The 17859-nt window shown below is 41.8% G+C and overlaps 1 protein-coding gene across 1 annotated transcript in view; it reads right to left on the reverse strand.

The window, feature by feature from the left end:
* Positions 1-17859, reverse strand: part of LOC144774122 (extracellular calcium-sensing receptor-like) — a 122158-nt gene that overhangs the window by 83632 nt on the left and 20667 nt on the right. Inside the window, exon 3 of the mRNA XM_078659146.1 lies at positions 1043-1204. Coding sequence (XP_078515272.1) covers positions 1043-1204 — 162 coding nt within the window. The remainder of the gene's footprint in view (positions 1-1042; positions 1205-17859) is intronic.

A 17859-nucleotide genomic window follows, 5' to 3' on the forward strand; every position in this document is an offset into this window, starting at 1 on the left:
GTGTGAGAAACCTTATATCATAGAATTCATACTGAAAATGACCTCTTCTAGTACAAAACCTATGCTTCAGAAAACGCACATGCCCTTGCACTATGGCAAAAGGGTGTGTGTTTACGCGTAACTTCAAAAAGTGTGTCGGCGATGGGAAGAAAAGAAATGCACCATTTCATAGTAAATGATGGAAAATTGTTTCTCTCTCCCTTTGACGCAGGGCAGCACAGAAACTTTGGTGCTGCATTGCCTTCATCAGTGAATAATAAAACCGGGCCAATGGAGGAAAGCGTGTAAGTGAGAAGGATAATGGTATGCCCATGTACTATAAGGAATAGCATACCCGCTGCCGTATATTATAAGGATATTTTAAGTCACCTTAGAGTTTCAAGATCTTATGAAGGAACTCCAGTTTTTTACAGACTGCAAAACATCATTCTTCACTCACAGGAACATATATGCGTGCTGTAATAAACTGTTCTTAAATGTGCTAGGACATCAGCAATGATACTTTTATACCTACGGTAATAAACTGTTCTTAACCCTCACAGGATATTAGCTGCAGCAGTTCTACAGAAACTGTGCTAAAGTGCTCTTACCCATCACAGGATATGAGCTCTATACCGACTGTTCCTACCCATCACGGAAAGTGAGCAGTGACATCGCTGTGATTTTTATTAACATACAGCAATGATACTTTTATACCTACTGTAATAAACAGTTCTTACCCCTCACAGGATATCAGATGCAACAGTTCTACAGAGACTGTGGTATACTACTGTTACCTATCACAGGATATGAGTAATATATAGACTGTTCCTACCTATCTTGGGATGTAAGTTGTAACAACACTCTGTGTGCTGTTATAAATTGTTCTTACCTCTCACAGGACATCAGTTGTAATATTTCTACATATACTGTAATAAACTGGTCTTGCCAGACCCAGGATATTAGTTGTGGCAGCTCTATGCAGACTGCCAAATTTACTGTTCTTACTCCTCACAGGACATCTCTGTCTCATTTCTATAATGTTGTAATATACTTTTCTCACCCTTCACATGATATTGGTTTTGGCTCTTCGGTGAATGTAAGCTCGGGAGATGAGTACTCGGAATGAACAACGAACACTCCCCCTAAGAGCCGGTCTCCTTCGTGGTAATATGAATCCTGCGTCCAAGCCTGGAGATTGCAAATTGGCTCGAGACCCCTTCCTCTGAAGAAGACAAGTAGGAGAAGCAATATACAGACACACATGCCCATCAAGCTTCTTGTGACTCAATGATCTCCTTCAGTTCAAATTTTCAAAAAAGTTGTTTGCCTCTAAATTCCAAACCACATCTTCTGCCCATGTTCTTTCTTCTTTGGGTTTTTGCAATGTCTTCAATATAGGTGAAGCGCCAAGACCTTTCAGTTGATGCTAAACTGCTCACCTAAACCAGTGCGGCCAAACACACGTGTTGGCTCTGGCCAAACAACACTAGGCACCGCCTTGAACTAGCGGGAGGATTTATAACATGTTCTCAACTTCAGCTGTATTTCTGGTCCCCAGGGGAATTAGGAAAATAATAGTAATTTTAAAGATGGTTATTGTTGTCAAACCTTTTTATTTCCCAGCTGGGTAGAGGGGTGGTTTGGAGTAATGAGTAGGTGCATTTAATTACTATACTATAATACACCACCTGTACAGTGTGCATTCCTACGCGAAAATATCAAGAACAGAATTAGACCTTCACCCAATTTTTTGCTTTCCACCTCCATTTTTTCAGACCTTGGTTTTGCTGGTCTTAGAACTCTGAGCACTTTACCACTGTTAACAAGCGCTTTCTCCTCTTAACGTGGTAATATTGGCTCATACCCATTTGACATATTACATTTACTTATAAGTCCCCATTAAAGTGCACTAAATGTGCCCCAGGTCTGTAAATTAAATGCTACTAGTGGGCCTGGAGCACTGATTGTGCCCCCACTCAAGTAGCCCTTTAAACATATCTGAGGTCTGTATTTGCAGAGCCTGTGTGTGCAATTTAAGCTGCCATTTTGACCTGGAAAAATAAACTTTTGCCAGGACCAAACCTTCCTTTTAGTTCATATAATTCAACTTAGGGTAGGCCCTGGAAGCCCAGGGGACAGGGTGCAATATATTTAAAAAGAAGGACATGTACTTTTAGTAAGTTTTACCTGTCCTGGTAGTGAAAAACTCTTGAATTAATTTTTTACTAATGTAAGGCCTAGTTTTACACATAATAAGTGTAATTTCCAAATGGGAAGATATAACTGGTTCATGTTTGGTGTCTCTGGTATCCTAATTTATAATCAAAACTTATGGTGAATTGGAATGTAATTATGTTTCTGAAAATGCCATTTTTACAAAGCAACACAAGATGATGGACCGAGTGCTGAAGTTTTTCAACCACTCACTCCAGTCAAGAGATCTGGGTTTAATCCATCTTTCATTTGCTCACTATAACACCCCAGTTTGGACCCAGCGTAAGTAAATCAGTCTTGACACTAAATGCTATTTGCCACTTATTGCCTCCCACGGCGATAGATACTGTATATACTTTTCCAAGATGGCCCCGTCGTAGAGCCAAGGTGAGCAGCAATTTTGGGTTTTGATTAGCGGTCTAGTCTTTTCCACTTTCCCGGCAGCGCGCACTCCAAGGATACCCCTCAGTTTATATTAACATCTGAAGACCCACATCGCTAGGATGCGGTCTCCAGGGTATCATGTAGGCAAGTAAGCAGAGGACGTGCTTGATGAAGTAAGTTAGGGGCAAACATTACTGGGCACTTTTTCCGCAATGACCTCGAACAAAGATTTTTACTCTGCCTAAATCTGAAACCTTTTTTAACAGTCTTGGGTACATTTTTCTCATTGATAGGGTTTGACTAAAGGCCCCTCATCCCTGGCAAAGACCATGACGCAATAGTATTTCACAATGTCACATTTCACAACCATAGAGTTGAGCGATGACGTTCACACGCAAGGAGTGATCACATATTTCACTTACTGAGCACCCACACAATAAGGGTGTTGCATATCTATAGCTTTGGACAGTTTTGGGTTTGTCAGCCAAGCTGACAAGCCGATGTTTTAAAATTTTCGTTTTCTCGTCATTACAAATACAGAACGATTCATTAGTAACCATATGTATATTAGGAGCATGTTGATGGCATGCCACCCAGTGTGTCCCTATTATAGGATTTAGGGGAGTGGTCCTATTGGGACTGGGTTCCCGATAAGTCCTGATGAAGAGCCAATGGGGGAAGGGCTCGAAACATGTTGACTGCTTATTTTTGAAGCACATAGACTCATCAAAGTCCATAACTTCAGTCATAACCCCTGATTTTAACCTTTACTGGCTAGGGGCAGGAATAAAACAATTTTCCTACTAGTCACGTATTTTAACTTTATTTCCCACTCCCTCCCAATTCACTACCCTTATCAAGTAATACACAAATAAGTGCTCCTGGGTAATCGCAAACTCATAGCATGCCTCAATCCCTAGAGGATCAAGATGAACCACAATGATGAAGCATGCCACTAAGGTGCAACCCTGGTGGGTTAGGGGTCTCTAGGAAAAAAGGGGCATTTTATCAAGGCGGGCGATATGAGATTATCGCAGCAGCTTGTAGGCGATAGCGAGCGGTTTGGGGCCCGCTGTGCATGTCAGCAATATTTATCGCTAATGACATGCAAAGTGGGCGTACCCAACCTGAAAGTGACTGAAAGCAGTCGCTAACATCGCTATCGCCTATAATCAACAAAGGCGTAGCGATGAAAAAATTTGCGCTAAGCGCGAATATCCCCAAAACCTAACGCCTGCTCAGACGACTTCTTAGCCTGTATATCCAATGGGAGGTGGATATTCAGGTTAAGCCCCTATTAGCGATAATGCCTAAATATCGCTGGATTTTCAGCAATATTCACGCATTTCTCCGCTATCGCCAGATATTTTATCGTTTTGGAGATAAACGTTGCTAATAGCATGTTATCTCTGCGATATAATCCGGCGATAAAAAAAATATCGTTAAGCACATTTACCGATAAATATCGCTAGTTGTTAATAATAGGCCCCAACGTTTTTTCCTAGTGAGTGACTACAGTGGGCTCTCATTGTATCCAATACACCTACAGCCTGGGCAGGTTTTCTTCAAATTGTTCAATTATTTGTGTTAAATGTACCTGTAAGGAGGATAACCCTAGCCACTACCTCTTCAACGCCATTTGTTTGTAGCACATCCTTAATTACCATTTTCTTCTGGGTGGAAAACCTAGGAGAATGATTGGCAAGTGAAGGAGTCCTGCTTGAAAAGGGGAAGATCTGGGACCCCTGGAAGTGTTAGATGCATGTAGTTCTAAAATATTTATCCCATGCTTCTTTAAATAATAATACATTTTTTGTTTAATAGTTGTCTTTATAATATGTGTTTTATTCCTGTCAAATCTGAACAGCATACTATAAAAGGAAAGAATAAGCAGTCCAGCCCTAGAGCACAGGATAGCAACCACCTCCACGACCACAATGTATACCTCCTTTGTGTTCAGTTGCGTAAGGTAAAAGGAGAACCACACACTGACAAAAAACAGTTTACTGGTCTATTCTTTTTCTGTACATGGTGGTTGCTTTCGGATTCCAGAACAGGAAGAATGTATGATTTTAAATACTCCTGGCAAAATAGAAATCTCCTTAATGGGGTACTCCCAATAGAATGATGCTCAGGCGGTTTGTCAAGCCTTTTGCTGTCATTTGTTGACAGGATGAGTAGGAATCCTGATGTTGCTGTGTTTAATCCCCATTGGGAAGTGTCAAAAATATCCAGCATAAGAGACAATTTAGCTATGCAGTGATCAAGAATTACACAGATGCGTCAATATAGTGTAGGGGCTAATTTGGTTCAAGTGTTTAATTTGTCTTATAAGACTAAAAAGATAGTGAAAATAGTCAAATTTAACAAACTTATCCATTGTGGATTACAAACGATTTGGAATAGTCCACCTTTAAAAATATTTGTAAAAACAAGCATTGGCTAATTCAGGGATGTACGTCGTTACAACGCGATGTTTTACATCGCAGTACTTTACGACGCATGTTTTACAACGCAAGTCGTTACCACGACTTGCGTTGTTGGGGGCAGGATAGTGAATAGTTTAATTTACTATTCCAACTCCAGTCCCCATGGATAGTAGGGAAGGATTTGGATAGTAAATTAAACTATTTACTATCCTGGAGCGCCCCCCAGCGCAATTTGTTGTTACAACTTGCGTTGTAAAAGTTGCGTCGTAAGGGAACTGCGGTGTAACATCCACATTGTAAAGGATGTTCCCCCTAATTCAGCAGTCTTGCGAAGTTGGAGAAAGGATCAAGAAGCAATAGTAGCATTTGTCTTTGGACAGAGCAGAGCCACCCAAAAACAAGGAACAAACCCTTATATGTAAGAAACAGTAACACAACCTAAGAGAATGCATAACAAAATTTGCCAGTCAAAAGAATCAAGTGAAATTATTAAAAATGAAGATGTAAGTGAATGATATATGAATGCCTAATTGATGAATTAGATAGCTGTTTTAAACACTCACACTTTTCACAGACTTGAATTTTTCCTAATGCAGTAAGGAGCATAATTCCAATATGGTGTATTTTAGCATGTTTTTGGTTTAATCTGATATTTTACCATCTTCCCATGGTGTGTAAATTCACAGGGGCAGATTTATGATGGGAATGCGCCACGTTTGCGTCACGCAACTGCGGCATAAACGTGGCGCATCCCTACGACCCATTTACAACGTGACGTATCTAGGCAGATGCGTCACGTTGTAAAGCCCTGCGCCACTTGTGGGCGTTCCGGCGCAGGTTGGGTGTTCCGGGGCAGGTGTGCCTCGTAAAAGTGGCTATAAGATTTCACTCAGTCACTTTCAGGCCAATGCTGCTGAAGCAGGCGTAGGTCTTGACGCAGCATTGTATAGATGGGGCACCACCGAGCCTTACTGGAGCTGCGTCGCGCTTGCGACGCATCTCCAGCAATGCGCCACCTTTACGGCACAGATGCGTCACGCATCTGTGCCGTTTTTGCCCCATGGTGCGCCGCATTGTAAATGCGGCGCACCATGGGTGGCGGAGCAGCGGCGCAAAAAAACTGGCGCATCCCTGGGGATGCGCCAGTTATCATAAATCTGCCCCGGAGTCTCCACATTGTGGAATCAGACTAAAATCTCAGTGTCCCTAACCATCACAGTTGGCAGGCTGTAAAATGGTGGTCCTTTACCTCCCTTATGCTACTCTGAAAACTATAAAACTTCACATTGTAAATCTGTATTTGTAAAGCACAAACTACTCACCCTTACGTGTCTCAAGGCAATGGGGGCTGTTGTGGAAATTAAGTGAGCTATGGCCCAGAGTTACATGGTGCTGAGCTGAGCTGCTGCCGGGGATCGAACCGGGAGTCCTCTGCTCCAAAGTCAACTGCCCTGGCTGCTGCACCACACCTCTACACACCACTCTATGCCTATTACATCATGTGACCACTGCATTCAGAGTAGATCTGTAGTTGTGTAGTAAGTTCCCTTTAGGGCCCACTTTTTTCTCCCTTATTTTATTTTATTTTAGCCTTACTGCACTTTTAGGCCACTTTTGATTTTCACAGCCACACATAACACATTTATTTTGTGCCATGATATTATTTTAGAAATACACTATACATGTTATTATTATGCAGTTCTTCTTCTTGGTATTCAGTCTGAAAATTTCGTACAAGCTCGAAAAACATGGGGGCATATTATCAAGAACGGGTGTTACATTATCACAGCATTTATTGGCAGGAAACTGCCGATAAAGCGGCGATAATGTGCTTGATAATATGCTCTATGAATTCCAATCGAAGCCCATGTTAGATGGGAAGACATCTAACATGGGCTTCGATTGGAATTCATAGAGCATATTATCAAGCACATTATCTCCACTTTATTGGCAGTTTCCTGCCGATAAAAGCGGCGATAATGTAACGCCCGTACTTGATAATATGCCCCTTGGTGTCTAGTTTGCTATGATCGGTCAGCAACATCTTCTTAAGTTTGGACTCAAATCAGTGGCATAACTGCTGTTTTCCAACACACCACTTTACTCATATAAACTGAAACTTGTCTTCTGGAAAACAGAGAGCAGGATAATTGTAGAGGGACAGGTCATGGAATGGGCATATCACTGCTTAGTAGGAATGCACAAAGCTCAACTGCCATCTACAGCAATGTGACCAGAGACCGGCTGCAGACAACAAATAGCCAAGGCAAGAAAATGGCAACTTCACCATATGTTAGGATATTACATTAGAATTCCAGAGACACCATACATAAACCAGTCATCTCTTCCTATTTGGAAAAATGTAATAACCCAACTCCAATGTTATCCTATGTGAAAAATAGGGCTTGCAGGAGTGAAACAATGAATTTAAGAGTTTTTCACTACCAGGGCATGTAAAACTTTAATGTATCATTGCAAGTTTCCATCCTGACTGTCTAGGGCCTACCTTAGGGGTGACTTATATGTATTAAAAGGAAGACATTGGCCTGTCAAAAGGTTTATTTTGCCAGGTTGATATGGCAGTGACAACTGCACACACAGACTCTGCAATGGTGGGCCTGACCATGTTTAAAGGGCTACTTAAGTGGGTGGCACAATCATTGCTGCAGGCCCACTAGTATCGAATTTACAGACCATGAACACATGTAGCACACATTACTAGGGAGTTAGAACTAAATTAAATATATCCATTGGATAGGGAAAGAGCACAAGCACTTTAGCACCGGTTAGCAGTGGTAAAGTGCACAGAGTCCTAAGGCCAGCAAAAATGAAGGCAGCAAAAAAAGGATGTCTGAAGGCATAAAGTTAGGGCAAAACAACGCCAAGGATGGCAGTTCTAACACTTACTCAAAGGGTTTCTGCTGTGACTGGACTGATCTAATATAATCCATAAAAATCTGGATCTTTGAGGACTTATATGAGGTGTCCACTTTTAGTCTGGCCATGCTTAGAATCAAGTCTCTGTTGTGGTAATTGACGAAACTGGTGATGATTGCCCTCAGCGGACGCCCCTGGAAGGGGACGCCGGGTTCATGCTCTCTGGGCCTATTCAACGAGGTAGCAGTGGGAGAGCTGGTCAGCCGGTAGGAATCCACAGAGCCAGGCCTCAATGGATTTCTCTGGACAGGCTCCCTCCACACCCTCTGGGAAGTCCACAAACCATAGGTTGTATTATGTAGATCCTGCTAGAGAAGGGAGATATCAGTTCTGACCTCACCGATTTTAACTCAAGTCTGAGCCAGGATTCCTGTATGGCAAGCAGGAGGGCTGCGTTATTCACCATGTGTTCTGGGGTCACAGACTCCATGGTGATGGTGACCTTTTACCTGTGTCCAAGTGCTCTGGGTAAGCATGAGCGCTAAATCCGCTCCGATCGCGGATTTTGCTAATTTTCGGTAAATTCGCGATCCGCGAACTCTCGCGAATTTGCCAAAAATTCGCAATCCGCGAGCGGCGGATTCCGGGGGCAAAAGTTCAACCATTCCTGGTCTGTTGTAACTAATTTACGATGGCGCCGGCAAGCTGCCAGCGCCATCCTAAGATAGTTACTAAATTAGCTTCAACAGGAAGCTCTAATAAATAAGATAAAGCAGGTCATTGGGCGCCTGCTTTATTTAATCTATTAGAGCTTCCTGTTGAAGCTAATTTTTTAACTATTTTAGGATGGCGCTGGCAGCTTGCCGGCGCCATCGTAAATTAGTTACAACAGACCAGGAATGGAATAGTACCGTTGTGGAGGCTGGGCAGGTGTGCCTTCTTCCCAAATATACCGTCGAAAATCAGCTGTGACGCTGGACAAAGGCCTTTGCATCTTTGACCTTCACGAGCGCAATCCCCGTGCTGTTATGTGACCAGGAGCTTCTGTCTCTACATCTGCTGCTCTGATCAGTCTCTGACCTTTTATACACACAAGAGCCATGTGCACTCGCTTGGAAGCGCCGTCCGTTTGGCCCCGCCCACACACTCGCGGTGTGCACCGTCTTCCCGCCATTTACCCACTATGATGGGCAGATCACTCAAGGGACCCCTGCGCCCTTCGGCGCGATTGCATAGTAACACACACCTGGTCGCTGTAGACAACTCTCTGGCACTTTAAGCAGCTGTAGTGTAGTGAAAGCACTATACATTTACCCAACGAGGTAGCACTTACTGATTATCCAGTAGAAAGTACTCCAGTTGAGTAGAGGTATGGCACAAAACGGTGGCTTGTTCTTGAATAAATCGGAAGGGCAGGGTTCATTCTGGCACGATGGTCCTGGCACAAAAATTAAACCTCAACAGGAAGCACTTACAGATATCAATACAGCACGTGCCCTAGTTGAAGCTTACATTCAGTGACTCATTCATCAGCCCAAAAACAATCGTGAGCGTTGTGGAGGCTGGGCAGGTGTGCCTTCTTCCCAAATATACCGTCGAAAATCAGCTGTGACGCTGGACAAAGGCCTTTGCATCTTTGACCTTCACGAGCGCAATCCCCGTGCTGTTATGTGACCAGGAGCTTCTGTCTCTACATCTACTGCTGTGATCAGTCTCTGACCTTTTATACACACAAGAGGCATGTGCACTCGCATGGAAGCCCCGTCCGTTTGGCCCCGCCCACACACTCGAGGTGTGCACCGTCTTCCCGCCATTTACCCACTATGATGGGCAGATCACTCAAGGGACCCCTGCGCCCTTCGGCGCGATTGCATAGTAGCACGATGGTCCTGGCATGGAAGCCCCGCCCCCAAATCCGCCGATCCGCTAAATCCGCGGATTTTGCGGATCCACGATCCGTGAATACGCAAATTCGTGAATCGTGGATCCGCAAAATCCGCCCATGCTTAGCTCTGGGCCGTTTTCAGTGGTTTGGCATATTTGCCCAGTTTGCTCTGTTTCCGGCTAGGTTTGTCTTGTACCACAATACAGGGAAGTGGCAGTCCGGCTCCGCCTGGCCCTCTGTAAGAGGTGGACCAAGTGGCTCCATAACTCTGTCACTGAGAGTGAGGACCCTCAATAAGTATAGTGGTCCAGTCCTGGCCACGAGCCACCCGGCCCTCACAGGTAGGAGGTATGTACAGCGCCGGCTTCACTCACTATGGTTTTGATGGTGGCAGCTCCAGGATCCTAGGTCAGGAATTGGCCACCAGAGGAGGGGGCCCTCCACATCCAGGGCACTTGTCAATATCACTGTGCCCCCCTCCACATTAGGTAGAATAAAGTTACGAACCACGCAGACCAAGCCCAGTGGCTTATGTATTGACAGCAAGCCCAAGGAGGCCTAAACAATCCATGGAGAGCCTCCCAATCCTATCCCATGCCTTCCACCCACAGGGCCTGTTCAATAAAGGCCAGGGTTCAATGTCTTACTGGGTGTTAGGGGGCAAACTGCGGTTTCTGGAATACCGTGGTCTGTTACCTCTCTGGCTGCTCTATGGTAGAGCAAGGGAATGGGCTAGTCAGTACCGGTGAGTTTCATAAAAAGGCCTCACACAGCCCCAATTTCTGCAGTCTGCCCGGGAATCTATTCCACTCTCTTTAACTGCCCTCGGGACCACCTCTTGGGGTCTGCATCCCCATACGATTCCGAGCTGTCCCCAGGAAGCCGGCCATCTCCACTGTTGCTCTCTGGGTGAATTAGGGGTCTGCCACCGCTGGGGCTGCATAAGGCAGAGGCAGGGGGAAGGTACTGTATAATGTGGGCCATTCAGTCAGTCAAATTCACTTTATTCGGTTAATTAAAACCATAAAATCATACTACAAAATACACAATAAAATTATTAACAAGAATATTACTAAATCACCTTTAATCACAAAATATCCTTGTGGTCCAGTCAGGTAGATGGCCTCCATTCCCCAACTACCAAGGCCTGCCTGGGATTCAGCTCCACCTCCTACAGCTGCTGAGATCACTGCTCCCCCCGCCTGACATCTTCACACTGCGTGAAGCTATTTTAAGGGATAGGCTCCTCTCTGGAGCCAGGTTTGCTCTGCCCGGGTCACCCACTACTGCCGAGACCACCTCTCGTCAACCATGATACCACCTACCGTTTGCATGTGCTGTGCAGAGCTCACCCTAGCTCCCTTGACAGCTATGTGGTCAGCGCTGCTACTCAACTCACCTTGGGTTAATCTGTATTCCAGAAAGCATCAGATAGGGCCAGGATTGAAAAGGATGTACACTGCCGGCTGGGAGCTTAGCTAAGATGTGTCCGCAGAGACGTTTTAAGGCACGGGCACAGTGGGCTCTGGCCCAGGGCCCCAGCCTTTCAAGGGGGGCCCTGTTAGACCCAGCTCTGTTCTGCAGAGTCTTTCCCTGATGACCTTGAAACATTCTTAAACAGAATGAATGACTCTCACACTCACCTATTTTCAAAATAAATGAAAGGAGAATGATATTTGAAACAGACATTTTGCAGAGAAATGTGTGTTTATGTTCCATTCTTTAAGATCAAAGGAAGACCTCACGTATTCATATGTCACAGAGATTATTTGCTGTAATATTAGTAAGCCCCTACTGTGTGACACTAAAGAAAACACACCTCACTATCCCTAAAAATTAGATGTAAACACATTCAGAATTTGGACGAGTGTGCCTGTAAAATTTCAATGACCAGGCCAAAAAGGGCATGAAAGAGCTGAAACTGAATCATCAATTCAAAGCTGTTCCGAGCAGGGGCCCTCAAAATACGTTTGGCCCAGGGCTTTAAGGCTGCTGATGTGCATATGTCTGCTCTAATCAACTCTTCTTATTGCATGAATTTGCCTTGCAGACAGTTTAGAATAATATTAGTCTTCAACAAACTTAAAGCCTTCAGGAATGCAAAGAACAACCTTTTAATTTAAAGACTGGGACATGACATACATTTAATAGATTAATTCCCTCACGTTCAAGTTTTATTTTTCTACTAAATCATAAAAATGTCTCTTTTGGCAAATGTAATCTCTGCATCAACAAATCAATTATGATGCAGAATGAAAGTCACTTTTGTAACCTACAGGAAGTTAAAAGTGAAACAGAAAAAGGACTCTGCTGTGTGTGTACTGGATGGGCATGAAACTCATGACATGAGGGGTAATAGAGTGCGTCCCTTTGATGAGACGGCTGTCTGAAGAGTGCTCAAACCGAAGAACTCGGGGACATATTATCAAGCCTGGGCGATACAATTATCGCCGCTTTATCGGCAGGAAATTGCCGATAAAGCGGCGATAATGGGCTTGTGTTTATATGCTCTATGGAATTCCAATCGAAGCCCATGTTAAATGTGAAGGACATCTGACATAAGCTTCGATTGGAATTCCATAGAGCATATTATCAAGCCCATTATCGCCACTTTATCGGAAGTTTCCTGCCGATAAAGCGGCAATAATTTTATTGCCCAGGCTTGATAATATGCCCTTCAATGTCTCTGAGGACAGTATAATTCACATTTAGAACTAACTTCAATTGTATCTATTAAGATGGTAATTATAAGAAGTGTAAAATAAAGACAAACATCTACATCTGTCAATAGTCTCTTTATTGCAGATGTCATCACATTATTTACTGAATGGAAAGCAGATGAGCAGAACTGGTAAGTGGCCTCAAATCATCTGAGACACCTTTATTGAGGGGACCACCTCAGCAGCAGAATTTAGTCCACAAACCTTCGTTCCAAGCAGTGTTGCGGGAGCGCTGTGGATCCTCCGTGCCCGTTCCGCCTATACCAGCTTACGCAGATGTTACGTCATGGTCGTTATATGAAGATGGGGTAAAAGGGGGAAAACATGATATGTGAAGTTATAGTCTATGAGACTATTTACAAACTTCTTATTGTAGAACCGCAATAGCACTACTAACATACTACAAAATGCTATTCAAAAACATGTGCGCCAAGGTTCCATCTCCACTTCTCCTATCTTTGTTTCTCCATTGATTTCTGTCGCGAGTAGGGAGTTTCCGAACACATCAGTAAACATTTTAGTAGTAAATGTGTGAGAGGCTTAGGTGAATGGCTCTAAAAATGGAAAGTGTCAGATACAATAGGAGGCTTAAGGGAGGAGTAAGAGGGGTTTATTAAGGGATGTGCACTCACTCACAAAACTAAGTCCATTCCTATTGCCCGACTGTGCTTCTAAAATTACTACAGCTAAAAAAAAGCCCCAAAGCAGTTAAAAAAAATACTCCACCTCAGAGCTGGAGTAAGTCTAGCATCACACATGACTAGCCACGGGTACAGGAACACCCTCTTATAGATATTAATGAAGGTATGAACGTAACACAACACTTCTTAAGAATAATGTTGACATCAATTAGAATATTTAAAGTATAATATAAATACAATTAATTTAACGATAAAATCTTATCTAAAAATAAAACATCTAATTTAAATGTTACTTAGTTTATTAAACTTTTCTTATATTTAATAAATAATGTAATGTGTTTTTTTAATCAAAATATAACTTATTTCTAATTAATCACTTAATATTATTTGATACACAATAAAATAATAGATATGTTTTCACTTTAGATGGAATTTTGTATGATATAATAATAGCATAAATACATTTTATTTTTATTGAATATAATACAAATGTCAACATTTTAATTAAGTTATTCATGTTGCGGCATTTTTTAAAATATTCTTTTATATTTTTTCCTGTATTTTATCATAAAGCTATCTCTGCCCTGGTCACAGAGACCTATGACTACATATTACTAGTAGTAACTTTAAACTAATAACTAATTTTGTTCCATAATTATTAAAATACTTTACATATATTAAATTAATTAATAAATCACACCTAAAAGATAATCTTTGTATCTACCTTTTATGTATAAATAATTGCAAAATTGCATGAATAGAATTAAATGGAGTTCAAATGTTTTCTTCAAAAAATTAAGACAGTTCATTCAAATATTTAGCATGAAATTATATTGTTCAAATAACATTATTTACCATTCAATTTAATGTACTGGTTTTTTTAAGTTGAAAAGGAATAGTTTTATGTAACACTATAGTGCTCTATTTTAAGTCCTTGCCTTTCTTTAGTTTCTATTTGAAGAGGTTGCGGTGTCAGTAGATGGTTTTGTGTGGTGCTGGACTTACTACTGCTCCTTTTTTACTGTAGTAAGTTACATGAACTTTTGAGCAACTTTATTCTTGTAAATGGTGAATATCCAAAAGTAGTAAACTTACTTTAAAGCGTAAGAGTCAACTTGCAGATGCAGATTTACTCATTAGCAAGTTTACCTTCCTGAATAGGTCCTTATGTCCTTGATAGTGTATTACATTTGCAAAAACCTAGCAAACCAGATATAACTGGAGATATTTTAATCCCCTGACCCCACTGACAGCCGTGCAAATATATATTATGCTGAGCTGCAGGAACCAAGTGAAAGGGGAATGGAACAAGAGAGCGAAAGACAGACACCAAATATTGTCACTGCCTGTTCATACAGCTGGGACCCACCTGCACTGCAGTAGATTTGACACCTAAAGACAAGAAACAGTTCTTTAGAATTTCATCATTCCGGTTCTCCTTAACTATTCCTAAAGTTAAATATGCTTTGTGGCAATCTCAGATCTTAACAAAAGCAAACAGTTGGCTGATTACTAGCATTTTAACTGCGCAACCACATATCTGAAATTTATTGCAGCAGGACATGGCTTTTAGGGTGCTGCTGCATTTAGTTTATTAAAAGTGAACATAACTGATGCTGACAATAGGAAAACATAGAAATAATACACACATACATTAAAGCCGAAAACAATGGGGCATATTATCAACAACTAGCGATATTTATCGCTAAATAAGCTTAGCGACATTTTTTTATCGCCGCGCATTGCTGGATTTTAATGCAGAGATAACGCGCTATTAGCAACGCTTATCTCTAAAACAAAAACATTTCCGGCGATAGTGGCGAAATGCGTGAATATCACTGGAAAATCCAGTGATATTCAGACATTATCGCTAATAGGGACTTAGCCTGAATATCCACCACCCATTGGATATACAGGCTAAGAAGTGGTCTGAGCTGGCGTTAGCTTTTGGAGATATTCGCGCTTAGTGTAGATATTTCCATTGCTACGCCTGCGGGGATAATAGGCGATAGCGATGTTAGCGACTGCTTTCAGTCGCTAACAGGTTGGGTACGCCCACTTTCAATGTCATTAGCGATAAATATCGCTGACATGCAATGCGGGCCCCAAATCGCTCACTATCGCCTACAAGCTGTTAATAGGGCGATAAAATTATCACCGCTTAGCGGCCGAAAACGGCCGCTAAAGCGCAGATAATCTCATATCGTCAGCCTTGGTAATATGCCCCTATGAGTGTTCGGTGTTACCTCAAATCAGCAATACCTGCGGATTCTTATTGGTAAAAAGGACAGAATCATTCTGTATCATTTTCCTAGGAAGGATGGGAGATCCACAGTTGTGTGATGATCAAGGATATCATTGCAAATCATGAGTAATAGTTGCCCTCATTGTGAGTGGACATACAGTTTGTGCACAAGTGTGTTTCTTCCCAATGGAATTTTGAAACTCACCATATTACCTGACTGATGCCTGTGGAAAAGTCCTCCAAGCTAAGATATGGTGGCTGGCTAAACCAGCAGTTTTGATAAACATTTTCATACTGTTTAGGCGATAGCATTTCTGAAAAAAGATCTGAGCTGACAGCAGGAATCTCTTTCTAAGGTGGGTGATCTTCTGTCAGGACAGAGGAGGATAGGCAGGTGGTCCTCCTAACATATACTTAATTACTGATTTTCACCTTTAGATGCTTTAAATGACTTTTTGTGCAGTTAATTTCCGGGTCAGTAGTGTGCATAGTGACATCCTGGAGAGTCCCTTTGTTTTTTATTGTGGGTGTTTACATAGGATCCTTTTCTTAACTGGCTGTTTACATCATATGCTAGTTTAATAGACACCATTTGCAACTTTTGAGCAACAAAGATGGAATAACACCTTTGCATGAATTGATCTTAGTGTGGTATTTAACAAGGTCCAGTTGTATTTGTTGCCTTTCTCATTCAATATTTTTTTGTGTGACCCTGCTTGTCTGCAGTGATGGATAAGATGCATGCAAGTGAAATTTAAAGCAAATGTAGCATTCTTTTCATAGAATTCTTGCCTACTGACTAAAGATCTGCATGAAAAGACTAGCAGCAAAACAGCACTAGCGATGGACAACTGCTATGGCTGAACAGGTAACTCACTAGTAAGTTTTCCCTTATGAAATAAAAATACTTTTGCTGCTTGCCAAGTTCAACACTACAGCTTCAGCATTGAAAATCACCTTTTACACAAAAATATATACCTGCTTTTCTCCCTCATTTTATTTTCTCCTTTATCTGGTCTACATGATTGACTCCTATATAAAATCCAATAGATTACTTACAAAGCAGACTCCTATTCAAAGTCTGACAGATTACCTACAAAGCAATCCACTTCAAGCAGCCACATATAAAATATAAAATATACCACAAATAAAAGACCAAAAATGAAGAGCTCAACTTCACTTTGTATATTGCATGCTTTTGTTTGTTTGTTTGTTTTGTTAAACTACTGATATGTTTATGATATGTCAATGCATTGAAATTTCTTGCAACATCATTCCAATGTAACTCAAATCAATAGCACCTGTCATGGAACCGGTGAGAACGTCCCTATTTTTACCAGAAATATCAGTTAAAGAGCAGACAACATGTGAAGTTGACAACAATGAAGTACAAATTTAGAATTTGGAAACTGAAGGTTTAAAAAGACAAATTTAAGATTTAGGCAGTATAAATGTGAGGTATAATTGGAAGCTAAACTGTAAAGACTATATGGTATGCTGAATGGCGATGGCATGGTTGCTTTTCGGAAGAAATGTACAACCTACGACAGTCCCTCTGCTGATAATTAAACTTGAATGTTTGGAGAAATACTTTGGCGCCAAGCTAGCAGAGGGTTAAGCATAAGTTAATTAGTGACTGTTTGTTGTTCACCCTTACTAGTATTGTGGTTGTTGCATGAGTAGGGTTTTACCTCCCTCAACACACAACCCAGCTCCCACACCAGCTGGCAACTGCTCTTCACTGAAGTGGTGGAGGACCCAAGTGACATAAGGGTCCACCAACCCAAGAAACATCCGTGAAAAAATAGAAATCTCAGCAGTTGGAGTCTGGTTGGGCTCCATAGATGCCAACGCGTTGGATCTGGCAGCGGAAAATAAGATAATATTGGTTGATATGAGATTATTTCACAACAAAGTAGAGGATGTGGAGAGACGGATGACCTTACTTAAACACCTGGCTAATGATGACTCCAGGGGGGGGGGCCTGATCCATGGCACTTAAAACAAAAACTAGTTGCTCTGGAAGACAGAGTAAGGTTTGGGAAAATACAACATTCTTGGCTTTCTGATACAGCTCCTTCCTCAGATCATGGGGATAGTCTTTATAAAATTATTAGAATGACAAAAAGCCTACAGGATCTAGCCCCAAAATACATCTATACAAAATGCAGACAGACACAGAACAATGGTAGTCTGCTTACTCCATCACAAACAGACCTGACACACCCTAACAGAGGCACAAAAGCATGGTGTGTAGGGCAAAGAATGTCACAAGCTGCAGACTGCAGCAGACTTCTGAGTAAAAACAAATGCTAAAAGGGCATTAATGACCAAACCTCATAAGTGGATCATTAAGTTAGCACCAATGTGGGTGATAGTGGATGGGAAATCAAAAGAATATAAGGAGCTGGAAGATCTAGCACAGTTCTTGAACAGTCTGAATAATCATAACATGAACATCACACAGCTTCTATTAAAAGAA

The sequence above is a fragment of the Lissotriton helveticus genome, chromosome 8, assembly GCF_964261635.1.
Source record: "Lissotriton helveticus chromosome 8, aLisHel1.1, whole genome shotgun sequence".
Taxonomy (NCBI): Eukaryota; Metazoa; Chordata; class Amphibia; order Caudata; family Salamandridae; genus Lissotriton; species Lissotriton helveticus.